Genomic DNA, 13,528 nt, shown 5'->3' on the forward strand with positions numbered 1-13,528 from the left:
AAATAACTGATAAATATACTTATATACTTCTAAATACATACTTATATCGATAAATTGACAACTAGGCTCAGAATAAATATTCGTGTTCATCACACAAAGACTGAATCACACTGCGCCAATCGTGCAGTTAAATACTAAGAATGAAGATGTAGATTCGATGTATTAAGTATTTATAAAGATAATTTATAATTTAATAAGCATGATTCCTATATGAAGTCATTCATACACGCTTCAGCCAGCCTATAATACAGGCAATATTTGCCTGTGCCAATGTTCCGGAGCGTGTAAGATAAAACATTGTACCTTGGACGTTATGGTTTTCTAAACTGTGATCGATCTAAGCAGGTGAAACTACATAATATACGTAGCCTATGTAGGTACTCCAGTGGCCCAGAGAGTTGGCTGACTTAACTCTAACACAAACACTGACGTGTGGACGTAAGTTAACTGTTCCCAAACGCTCTTATCGAAGCAGTTACTTAACTCGTTAGTCCTTACTAACTAACTTTATAACCAATTATATTTCCAATAACAATTCAACGTTAGTTACTTCTCGAGTCCGTCTGTCAGTGCGGCCAACAGCAGGCACCATGTCGGCGATAATAATACTTTTAGTTTTTAGTTCTATAGTGGTTGAGGTAAGTAACATTTTGCTTTTTGGGGGATAAGGGATCTAGACTTATAAATTTCACCAGATTCTTGGTGGTTTTTCTATTGAATGTATAGCTATACTAATATTATAAAGAGGCATCTGAAGTAAAGTAGTTAAGTAAAGTTTAAAGTTGTCGTCGGAACGTCTACTGACTCTACTGAGCCGAGCATTCAGAGTCAAGAAAGTCAATAAATATAGATTTCTAAGAGATGCAATGCTTTGGTACTTAATTAACCATGCATAAGAAACAATATTTAAATGATGTAGATTTATTAACGAAAGTTAAGTTTGTTAGGACCGTACCAAGTGGCGTTTTTCGGTCTTTGACTACCCCTATGAGCAAAAGGTGTGATATTATGTATGTATGTTGTTAACGAAAGCTCAAGCTTGTTAACAGTGTGAAATGGAATTGCCTTATCTTTACTATTTTTCATAATTCAAATGCTGTAACAATATAATAATAAAGTCAGAAAATTTTCGAAACCATTAAATAACACAACATCCTTTCAGGATATCGCACGCTCAATAAACTGACCGATTACTGTTTAGGTCCAAAATGAGTTAAGTAAACAAAGGAACTCGTTTCAACGCCGTCTATCTTTCTATCCCGGATTTTTTTCGATATCTCGTTATTAGACCGAGTTACTACTATATCGGTCTCTTTCACTCTCATGCGTTTTCACAATTATTACTATGATTTCAAAAACGTTTTAACGGTTGCCTACAAATCTAGTTTTTTGAGTTAGGCCAGTCTCTTATTAAGCATCAGATATGTAGTTTGTACAACATTATAAGATAAGTAACACTTAAACTTTAAAATCATTGAAGTATAAGTAGCTCACAAGTAATCGTAAGGAATTGGACTAGACTGAAGAAGTTTAGGACCAGCGGAAACGAAGGACAATTCTCAAAGTACTTTTTTGGCTTTCTTAATATATTAGGTCGAGGAAAAAGTCTTTTCGCATTATAGTATGTATGAACTATCTTTGGCTTCAAGAATAACAGATGAGTACACGGTTCATTAGGTGTCTTTCAGTGAGCGCGTGAGGTACCCAAATATCGAGCTTTTTTGTGTAGAGAAAAGATTGTATTACAAGTTCAAAATTCTGTATCAAATGTTCCGTATTCGGAATTCAAAGATTATCGCGGACTAATGCCTTCCCCTGCCTAAGCCTTTAGTGGGATATAAGCGCCTGGCTTCTCGGTGACAAGCCCAAAATCTAAGCCGTTGCTAGCTAGCATCCTTCAAATTTAAACGAGTGTAGGCTCGTAGTAGAGTCAATATAAAAGAAAATGACGATTTTAGTCCTACTTTCGAATAACTGGGGATAAATAGCAAGTTTCTTAGGGATTTTTAGTTCCAAATCTGTGTGCGTTTAAGGGAAGGAAGGTGGAAACAGTAGCCCAACCATGAGTTGGCGTAGTTAAAAACTAGAGTAGTTAACGTGAGAACGCAACTACAACAGTGGGCTCAAATAGGGAAAGAATGAACGACAAAGCCAATCTACATTCACTGTTGTTTAATTTAACTACACGTTATTAAATATGGCGACCCATGGTAGCAATTTTGGAACCTTAACTATCCGCTAGAGGCGCTGTTCGAGTTTTACGAGAACTACAGTGTCTCCGGGAGACTGTAGTTACCAACTCATGGTAGCGCTACAGTACATTTTTCTACAGCTGACACTATAGAAAATCGAGAGTTTAATATTTCAATTGTACTACACGTTAGTTCCTATGGCCTCCTATTCTTCCTATGGTTCCAGGTGCTGGATAGATTTTCAAACAAAAACTAGCGGTTGTCGATAGTCGATACTAGTAAAAAATCGGGCTACGAATCTCATAGAAACCATCACCGGCTTTATTCTGCTACTAAATCGCTACCAAAATCTTACAGAACCATGCTCGTTCCCACTACAACAACCAGTCGTCCCATGAGTTCACGACGCCGTCGGACGAGATCGTGCCGGTCTTGGGCGATGACGGCGCCATACAAGGTTCCACCATCATCTCCGGACTCATGCCTGACTCCTTCGGAGAGATGTTCAACTTCCTGGATGGAGACAGCTTTGGCATAGGTTTGTATAATGTTCATTGTTCAACCATAATTATTCAAGTCTAAACACCCCTCATAAATTAGAGGTATTTTGTAAATATAGTAATTGTTCAGACACGTCAATTTTACTGTTTTATTATATGTATACATTACTTGGTAAATATTTAATAGACCATACTTTTAATATTCAAAGAAAAACTAAAAATGTTATAAATCTCCTGAAAAACAGATTTTATACGTCACTTCTCTCACTCGTGTGTTGATGTGAAGTAAATGTTATGTGAAAAGTTGCAGTTTTGTATTTTTCCTAGGCTTAATTAACAAGGAGTGATTTTAGTGCTGACTTATGCCAAGCTACCGAAGCAATACCTGCGCTTCAAGAAGAGTTTATCACTCACTACACATTTTTGCGCCATCTTATTTTATGACATACCCAACGGTCTAGATACCTATCAATATAGTACCGAGTCTATGTATCAATGTGATGCTCACAGGTCCAATGCACGAATTCGTGTACGGCTGGCAAGCGATCGTCAACACGATGAGTATGAAGAACAACGTGGAGGTTCGCAAGCGAGCTGGTCTGCAGCGCTTCGCCCTCGCCGGCATCAACGGCATCACGCTCATCTCACACATCGGAGTCACGGAGATCATGATCAACGGCACCAGGACTTACTGCTTCGGAGGAGTCTCCAGACCTCCGGGCAGGAGAAGTGTCATATGTAAGGTAAGGCTTAAAGCGGTAGAGATAAAGTGGGTTATATAGAAGGAATAAAATCATTTGTTGGTGTGATTTTAGTTACAGTAAGTTGTCTCATAAAAAATATACTTAGTCAAAATACAAAAGTCTCAACTACCCAACATTTTTCAAAACTTCTTTACATTGTGGTTTTATAGTGTTGTAAAACAAAAGAAATTGTTGTAATATCCGCAATCAACCAATTCAATTGAGATCTTAATCGTTATGCATGCTTCAGCTACATCGAAACGTCCGATTTGTTCAACTTTTGTACCTGACTCTCACATATCTCTCTCTAAGGACCTGCAAATGATAAGACCGAAATTCGAGGGAAGTAGCAGTCAAAACTATTTAAGTAAACACACGAATATACAACGCAACAAAATCACGTACTAATAAGCAGATCTACTATGCATAAATGTTTCAAATGCAATAAATAAAAGCTATTATAAAGTAGAATATATAAAGTAGAATTTAGAATGTGTAATCAATCTACTACAAAACTATAACCTCGTGCTCTTTGGCGCGTGTTAGACCTTGCTGCTCTCTGCCGGCCGTGATTCATAGCGAGATGTCTATTATAAACAGTTTATTACTAGAACAATATTTTCCACTTACAGAGAAAATTATTTTCTATTATATTATTTAATATTACGGCGACTGAAAGCAATAATACCCTACCACGCAGTAAAAGCTGATTAATATCTTAATTTCAAGAACATTCCAATTGACAGTGTGGGCTTTTCCACGAGGCAGCCTCTGCTAAAAATGATTTATAGAATTTTACGACTCATATTTAATTCTTTTCCTTATTATTAATTAAAATATCTCGCAATAACGGATGTAGAAAGGTCGAGCGAACATCCGACATCCGCGGAGGAAGCCTGTAATACAAAAGATTATTGGAATTGATTTCGATAGAAAGTAAGTAGGCTGATGAAGTCACTGTTTCCAGGGAGCTATGTACCAGGAAGGGAGGTTCTCATGCAAGGTGCCGTATCTCCGGTACCCGACTGTGCTTGGCTATAGATACTGTATTGATAAATACGCCGCTGTAAGCTCCATGGATGGAAGCTGTCAAAGTAAGTTAATAAATAAATATGTTAGCTGGTAGATACCTGTTCTTTAACCTATTTTTAGGGTTCCGTACAAAAAGGTGGGCAAAAACGGAACCCTATTATTAGGCCTCTGCTGTCTGTCTGTCTGTCCAACTCACACTTGGCCGATTTTTTATTTCTTTAGAGCCAATATCGGTTCTACGAACTATTTTTACAAACAAAGAACACATCATACAGTTGTTCGTAAATCCGAAACAGTCGGGGGTCGAACCCACTATCTCCCGACCTTACCTTACTCATTATTCTCGTATGATAGTTGGTCTACTTACGTACAAAAGAGTGTTGTGATCACAGAGCCCAAAATTGTCATCATCTAAATCTTTTTTTTCATATGAATAAAAAATCAATTCAATCTTCCTAAAAATATAATATTTTCTAAAGCTTAACCAATAACCATTCATTGCTTTTGATTTCAGAAACCTATTGTGCTCGAGGGGAATCAGTACCAAAGTTCCACTACGACTACATTTGTGAACGAAGAGATATTAAGATCAAACGAATCAATCTAACCGATCCTAACGAACGGTTCAACATAAGGAACCCGGTTGTACGAAGAGCAGAATACTACAGAGCACCTTATGATATTTTGAAGGCTTGCCCTGACTGGTAAGTAATTCACCATCACAGTTAAACAACTTTGAGGAACGAAATATAAATAACGTTTTTTAATTATCGCAGCTTGAAATAATACTAAGATGCTCACGATTTACATCGCACCCGCAATAAAGATCTAAGCCCATATAGTCTGATCTAGTGTGGCTGCATCCATATTTTAGCACTTCAGAGACTGATTAAAAAAAATACCAAACCTAAATCTGATCATGAATCATCAGATATTCTAAACATAACGATGAACTAAATAGTTAATCCGTGAAAGCATGGGTAAACATATAAGGTAGGTATCCAAACCGTTAATTTTCAATCAAAATCAAAAATCAAGACCCGCGTTTAAGACCCGTTGCATTACTTAACTATTTCACCAGTAAATTACTTAGCTATCGATATCTTCCGAGTCATGTTGAAAAACTTCTTTCATACCGTAAATGATAATGCTAGATTTGAATCCTCTTAGGTAAAATCTCGAAAAACTAAAAGATAAACGTTAGATTACGTAAGCAGCACTAAGATGTTGCGTCCACAAACTTTTATACATTTACCTTATCTTATCTTGTTACCTTATCTATCTTCTTCAGGTATGGCTGCAACCTGCAGATATCTCAGGAGATGCTGCACAATGAGATTCCGATCGGTCTGATGGATGCTAATGAGACGGCGTTCGTTGGTCACGGCGGAAAATACTGGCTTGCTCTTTACTATACACAGGTAAACTTACTTTCCTTTTTTAAGTCTACTCCCGCACTAAGAACTGCTCTTGTGTCGCGAGGACGTTTACAAAAATACAAACAACGGACACAAAGTACAACCAGACCCGAAACAATTATTCGTAGTTCGCACAAATGATTGTCCCGTATGGAAATCGAACCCACGACCTCCCGAGTCGATGGTAGCGGCGTGGCGAACTAAACCACTGCGCCATGGAGGCAGTCAAACTCATTTTGTATTTTTTTACATATGACTGTCCCACCGGTGGTGTTCGAAGGGGACAAGGGAGGGGCTGGTTAAAGTTACGAGTTAATTTTGTATTACTTACTGTATTTATTGATCTTTAACTAAGTATTTAAAATCAGCGAAAAGTCATTTCCGAACTTCATTTAACATTTCCTATTTATATTATTTACCTGTATTTTAAAGATTTATATAAGAAAGATTTAAGAAATATTATATTTTTTAAGAAAGTTATTAAAAGTCCACGTCTTTTTTATTCTGCATCAATAGCTCTTAATTTATTAAACTAGGTATCTGTTCACTCTATTCCAGCTGTCAACGTACGCGATCTACTTCCAAGCTCACGGAGAGTATCCCTGGCAGTCGAACAGACCTGTTGTATCTGTCGACAAAGGTAACTTACATAATGTACATATCTACTTAAACATCACACCTAAAAGTGTAGGCAGAGCAGTTCTAACAATGTATCCGCGTTCCGCCTTTTTCTGTACCCATGATAAAGAAAACGAATTTACCTATCTAATAAAAGGCGAGCCTATTGTTATACAGGGTATGGCGTAAATAATGGATAATCCTTTACCAGCGGATGGGCGACTTCCCGACTGATGTAAAAATTAAAATTTACTTCTGGCACAAGTATCATAGTTTTTGAGATTTTGGCCATTTTGTGTGTTTTTTAAGAAAGCGATTTACGTTCTTAGTTTTTGATGCTGTGATCACAAATTAAGGCTGTTTTTTAATCCGTTTTTTGCAAATAAATCCTGAATTAATGTGCTATTGAACCTAATATCTTGTTTTGTTATTACTACTTGTTTTCTATTTAAATTATGCATTCAAAGTTAAATATTATACTCTTTCACAACTTTCGTGCAACGTTGAGCACTTGTGGTGAAAAAAAAATGTATGGTGGCTTTACTGCCCACGCCATACATAATTTCTAAATTTTATTAAAATTCTAAATTGGTATAACATGCATCATTAATACTGATTATTGTCAAAATATTACAAAGAACTTAAATTATTAACACTTTTGCCGGTCGACTAATTTTATTTTTGCACGCTAAGCGCGTTCTAGATTCAATAGCACATCTATTCAGGATTTAATTGCAAAAAACGGATTTAAAAAAATCCTTAATTTGTGATCGCAGCATCAAAAAGTACGAGCGTAAATCGCTTTCTTAAAAAACACATAAAATGGCCAAAATCTCAAAAACTATGATACTTGTGCCAGAGGTAAATTTTAATTTTTACATCAGTCGGGAAGTCGCCCATCCGCTGCTAAAGGATTATTCATTATTTACGCCACACCCTGTATACTAGGCCCGTTACCAAACTCTGAGCCACAACTGAGAATTATCTATTTTAGATTAGAAAATTCTAGTTGCACTTTGTCTGACCCGGTAATCAAACGCGAGACCTCGTGACCAGCAATCTTATAGATAGATACACTACTGCCCACAGAATCTCAGTCGACAAAGTAAATAACATCCTAATTAGATCGTCTCTCTTATTAGAGACATCATTTACGCATAATGTAAGCGAGTCAGCTTAATCAACCGGAAGAAATTCATTATTACTCTTGATGTGTCTTAAGTTATACCAGTTTTAAGCGCTTGAATAATCAGTTAGTACGTCTGAAGGGCTATTTACTATCATCTATTGGCTAACGGAGTAAATGGCGACAAAATCTGAATGAAAATATGATCAGCGCCCCAATCGCATGTCGTTAGAACTATTTTTCCAAGTCAAAACTTACTACTACTCTTAACTTTCGCGTTGCACCCTTGCACCCTTAAAATAATGTTGGAAAATGAAAATCAACGTCCACGGCCATGGCTATTGTAACCGGCGCCGAAAAGTCAGGCATTCCAAGAGAAAATCCGATTTTGCGTTAATTCCTATATCTTTTTCCAAGTGATTATAGATATCAAACTTTCGCTATTCGATAGAAGCCATAATCCGATTTGTTAATGATTTCCAGGTGGAATTTGGGAACAGTTGCTTAAGGCTAACATCGGTCCGGATATGAACCTGCACTACAATCTGAACGGCATTTACAACAGATATCCAGGCTCTGCGGTCTTCCCAGATCTGATGAGAAATGAGGGCCAGGTGCGTAAGAATATAAGCTAAAGCAAAGCATAGTTGATGGCAAGGATAAAACATTATATTAACTACTTCGAAATTCTTATCTAAGTATTAAATAAACAGAGATTACAAGATGGCTTCTAAAAACAAATATGGAAAAAAACAGGGTATTCCCCGTATATAGACTTCATTGTCTTTAGCAGAAATTAACGAATCAGATTGTGTGTGTTGGTGTGATGTGCTGACACGTTAGGTGTTGACTAACAGGATTAATATCCAGAATTCTAATTGGAACGCCTGATACAACTTGTAAGCAAAGTGCGTTTGAGGTTTTTACTGCCTTGAGTCTTTTAATAAATATTATATGTAATAGATTCCTTGTCAAATCAAATAAATTATAACCGTCTCATATATCTCGCCGTTGTTCGACACCCATGATTATTTTGTATCTAATAAGATTGTTTTATGTTTCCAGGTTCAACCAGCTAACTTCCGATCAGAATCTCGTGCAGAACCGGGACAGGAAGATATTATCATTGGCAACTCGCACTTGTCCGCTGAAGGAGCAGGTTTGTCATCTTTAATTTGTTTCTCTTTTAAAATAGACGGCTGTATCTGTATAATCTATAGCATCTGAATAATCTGCTATAGATTATACAGGCCAATGATGATGTGGTGACATTTTACCTACATCTCCTTATAAGATAAAGATAATAGATGCTCATAGCCGTGGCTGCTCTCTGATAGTTTAAAAAAGTAAGTACCACTTGATGCTCGGTACTAGGTAGCATCGTGATTGTGCCTTAAAAGTACGACAGACGTACTACTAGACCAACTTGCAAGACAATTATTAGGTAGGCATGTCTACATCCAACTGAATGAAAGTATTAGACAGAACCGTCCATATTAAATCTAAGATCGGTTCAACTCATTAGAAGACAACTGCTAAGAACATTGTAGCTTTTATTATGAATAGGTATCTATTATTGAAATAATTTTTCTTTTGTTACAGGAGGAGAACCGAATACTGGTCCATACAAGCTCATACACGACACAGGCATCTCACCATCATTTAGCCAAGGAAAGAATATTAAGTGATTGCGATCATATTTTAAACAATAAAATCGAATTATTTTTATTCATTGTTTTTTTTTTCACAAACCATGCATGTTCCCTGTTCAGTAGTTAGTGCATGTAGACTACGTACCTAAACCTATCATAACTCACATCAGTATCCACAGTGATATATTGTAATAACATAAATAGTTACATAAGTAGTTATGCTCTATTAAAATGTTGTTCCCTCACATTATCTCTCGCAGGTACCATTGGGTATTTTAGGTACCAACAATTTTCTGAAAACAAAGCATGTGTTAGAACATGACTGTGTAGTGTGTCTCACTCATTTAAGTTACTAAACATAATAGGTTCACATATTAATGAATACAAAGTTAAAACATACATAAAATCACGCTTCGGGAAGCATTCAGATCACAGAACATCTTTTAATTCAGACAAAGTATTCTAGTTTACTATTTTAGTGCAACATTTTGCTTTCTAGATTCAATTTATTATTTTAGAAGCAGCGAAATACAAACTTTTATAAATTACTTTGCAGTAATGAGCATAAAAACATTTAAATCTTTTTCACAGAGGGGGAAGTATTTCTAAATCGATTAATTTTTGTTTACCGGTTTTTCCGGAATCGAGTTACGGTAAAAACTAAATTTCCCATTTTGACGTTGGCAACACTGAGCCATTCGATTTATCATCTGTGCCCCTGCCTGACGTCTTTCTTTGTGCAATTTCTGTAGTCTCTCGTGAAAAATCCCGTTATTTCGCTTTCGTAATTCATCTAACAAAGGTATTATCTGCTCGCGAGTGTCGACCGCTGATTGTGGGGCAACAATTAAAAATTAACGGGCGTCCCGTGACACGGTGCTAATAATTTATTTTCATTACAAAATTATCGATTTTAGTCATCTCGTCGAGAGGAATTGTTTTCATGCTGTTTATTTATTAGTGCAGTCGGGTGACTGGCGATCGAGCAACAATTTTCGGGTCACAGTCCAACCTAAGGTGAGTGGAGTGCGTATCGAAGTCGCGGAGGTTGTCAGGCTGGCTCTCGCGAGCTCCTTTGTGACGCAAAACCTCAGCATCTCGGAGCTCCGTTAATTAGGCGAGTTCCCGAAGACATCAATCACCCGCCGTTATTTATATGTTGTGTGATGATTTGTGACAAGTGAAGGATGACATGCATCAATGATAACGTTGTCACACGTAAATTACGAGTTGATAGTGTCGTGTGATAGAGCTCGTACAGATCGTGCAGCCCGTGCAGCTGGTGGTGGTGTGCCCTTTACGGGCGCAGCTATCGTTATTGTGTGAATGTAGTGTGACGGAAACGATTACATTGCTCTCATCTACTTCTTCTCATTAGCCATGCTATATCTGTGGTCATTATGTAGGGCCTTTTAATCTCATGGTCATTGCAAGTGATATTTGTGTTTCCCACACTACTACAGGCACTCCAGTTATGTGTGATTCAGTCTGCCTTCATATAAACATAGATAAGTAATTGGTGTTGATATCAATAACTGTTTGTACAGAGAGAGCATTGTGCTGTGTTCAATACACAACAACATGATAGATATGTATTTACTCAGTACTCAGGTACATAAACTAGTCTATATGAGTGTAATGGAGGGGAACTGGGGCAGCCAATTTATACAATATCTATACTTCAATATTAATAATGGTAACCCTGAGGCCTTGGCCAATGATTAGGACAATATTATGTAGTCCAATCCATCCTCTGATATTCTAACATAGATATTAGTATCTCTTATAGAATAAAATGTTGAAAAATTCTTTGGTTCTGGTTATAAAAGCCAATTTTACTACTATAATATAAATTAATATTGTTCAAGATAGCACATTCTACACTAACCAATACATTTTCTTACACAATTTGATTCAGTAAGACAGTATTCTATTTATAATCTGCCTATACAAATGCTATCTGTTCAGGCTAAACAGTCATGCTATTACATTAGCCTTCTAGGAAACGTCAATATGTACACAAGCCATTTACTATTTATAGATTGTACAAACACTATGTACAGCAGAACTATGATATTATTCTGTAGAAGTCATTTACTATAAACCATTTGTTGAGTGTTTAATGCTGAGCATTTTATAGGTATTTGTTTCCTTAAGACAGTGTACAGTAGAATGATGTAAATAACCTCTAATATAGTCAATTGGTTCATTGTTTGTTGTTATATTCAGTCTGTGTAGCTGTCACATTTTTTCAATGGCCCGCTTTGCATAGTAGTAAAATTATAGTCAACTATCTTTTAGTAAGCAGAGGATCCAATAAAATAGTAAATTAGGTATGATTTTAACATTTAATATTGTTATGATCCACTGTAGCAAAACCTAAACCTATTTTTGTAGCTCTTTACTATAGAGTACCTATGACAGTCATGCTCAATCTTTATAGTATGCTAGACCCAGTCATCTTTAAGAGGTAAATGACCTTAACTAAAGCTTAAAATACTGGACTATTGAAGTACTGGACCTATTAAAAGTTTTACTAATACAGATATCCTGCTTCAATTTCTGCCACAAGATCTTATGTAGTACCATTTGAATGTAGTCAGTTTTTACTAAGGATGGCAAATTCTGATTGTTGTAACTTCCATTCCAGATAAAGTAAAGATAAGTGCTCAAAACTGCATTTGAACCAGTTACTATGTTCAGTAAAACTAGGTTCAGTAATAGATTTTAGTAAGTAACTAGGTTTTCCCAAATATGCATAAATCAATCTGCAATTAAACTATTGCAGACATATTCAGTGGCTATTAAAAATGAACATAAATAACTCTCAAACCACATTGAACTAGAAATATTCAGTATTACACAAAGCAATCTTGATTTTAGACTGAATTTGTGCCTAACATATTGTTTTCAAAAATGTAAAACGGTATTAACCTTGACTCTGCCTTGCCATTCTGTATTCATTTCATATTGCTTTCATATCAGGCATTTCATTGTTCATAGACAGTATCTTTCAACAGTATAATAACCAAATCAGGCCTTTTCTTAGCCTTCTGAAGACTTTGATAGCAAATTTTTGTAGATAGCCAATATACTCAGTCTTTTATAGTTAAATGTGTAGTTAACATTTACTGGATTTGTGGGACTCACAATCGTACTTCTGTGCTTTAAATGCGAAAGTTTGTATGTTACTAAATCACTACAAAACTACTGGTAGGATGTATGAAAAGGGATACTATTTACCTAAGGCAATTATTTCACATGGATAAAGTCGCGGGCCGAATTTAGTCAATTCTCAAAATTATTATACTGTTAAAAATAACAGAGAGAAGTACGGGGAAATCAATTTTAATTGCTTATCATGATAACAGTGAAGCTATGAATCATATCAGTTAATTAATGATTAACTCATAATGAACTCTTGTGACTCTGTTTAAGTAAGAAAATATTTATTTTTACTAGTCGTTATGTTTCATAACTACTAGTAAAAATAAATATTTTCGACTTCATGGTTACATGAGAATTTAGAAATGTAGACTGAAAATCCTAAAATATTCTTCTAAGGCATTTGTTGCATAACAAACGAATTCAATTCTAAAGTTGACACAAACATACAAAATTATAAATAAAAATTATAAGATTTTATTGGCATTTAATTGAAAATTTCCTCCTTTCTAAAAAGTCGGTTAAAGTGTTAAAATAAATATAATCTATCTTGTTGTAAAATTAAAACAGTGCAATGTCATTAAGATAAAATATTCAATTAAATCCTAATCTTTTATTTAGGTCAAATATTGACATTTGATTGCCAAAGTTACAATTCATTCACTGTCAATGATAATATCACTACATAGTATAAAACAAAGTCGCCCATTTTGTCTGTAGTCCCTTCGTATGCATAAAACTTTAAAACTACGCAACGGATTTTGATGCGGTTTTCACTAATAGAAAGAGTATTTTCTCCGACAGGTTTTTATATATAATTGAAATACATTGAAACTATATTAGCTGAGTTATAGCGATTTATGTCCAAGAAGTCAAAAAAAAAACCTAATTGAAGATTGCATTTGTGCGTGCGCCGCTTATACCGTTGGATACAAGTAAGAACAATGTATAGCAAATACATTGGTCTTTATTAGTTCTACAAAAAAGTCCGCGATGACATATATCCAGCTTTTTTATTTAAGTCACAAAAACTACTTTTCTGTATTAAAAAAACATTTAATTCGTTGGGTGATGTTTAACTG

At 35.6% G+C, this 13,528-nt stretch overlaps 2 protein-coding genes across 4 annotated transcripts in view; both read left to right on the forward strand.

Annotated features, from left to right (window-relative positions):
- Positions 1-516: 516 nt before the first annotated feature.
- LOC142986355 (uncharacterized) lies at positions 517-9,357 on the forward strand. Its single transcript, XM_076134813.1, has 10 exons — positions 517-638; positions 2,550-2,730; positions 3,203-3,435; positions 4,403-4,529; positions 4,982-5,171; positions 5,759-5,888; positions 6,444-6,525; positions 8,113-8,243; positions 8,695-8,788; positions 9,232-9,357. Exons 1-10 carry the CDS (start codon positions 591-593, stop codon positions 9,315-9,317), a joined length of 1,302 nt encoding a protein of 433 aa, XP_075990928.1. The 5' UTR covers positions 517-590; the 3' UTR covers positions 9,318-9,357.
- A 630-nt stretch (positions 9,358-9,987) lies between these two features.
- Positions 9,988-13,528, forward strand: part of trc (Serine/threonine-protein kinase tricornered) — a 60,082-nt gene continuing 56,541 nt past the window's right edge. For all 3 annotated transcript variants that reach the window (XM_076135070.1, XM_076135071.1, XM_076135072.1), the window contains exon 1: positions 9,988-10,298. The gene's annotated coding sequence lies outside the window, so the exon portion shown is untranslated. The remainder of the gene's footprint in view (positions 10,299-13,528) is intronic.

The sequence above is a fragment of the Anticarsia gemmatalis genome, chromosome Z (genome assembly GCF_050436995.1).
Source record: "Anticarsia gemmatalis isolate Benzon Research Colony breed Stoneville strain chromosome Z, ilAntGemm2 primary, whole genome shotgun sequence".
Taxonomy (NCBI): Eukaryota; Metazoa; Arthropoda; class Insecta; order Lepidoptera; family Erebidae; genus Anticarsia; species Anticarsia gemmatalis.

Coding starts and splice junctions, on each gene's coding strand:
- LOC142986355 (XM_076134813.1), top strand. CDS start 591: ATGTCGGCGATAATAATACTTTTAGTTTTTAGTTCTATAGTGGTTGAG. Junction 4,530..4,981: donor CATGGATGGAAGCTGTCAAA/GTAAGTTAATAA, acceptor TTTTGATTTCAG/AAACCTATTGTGCTCGAGGG. Junction 5,889..6,443: donor TTGCTCTTTACTATACACAG/GTAAACTTACTT, acceptor ACTCTATTCCAG/CTGTCAACGTACGCGATCTA.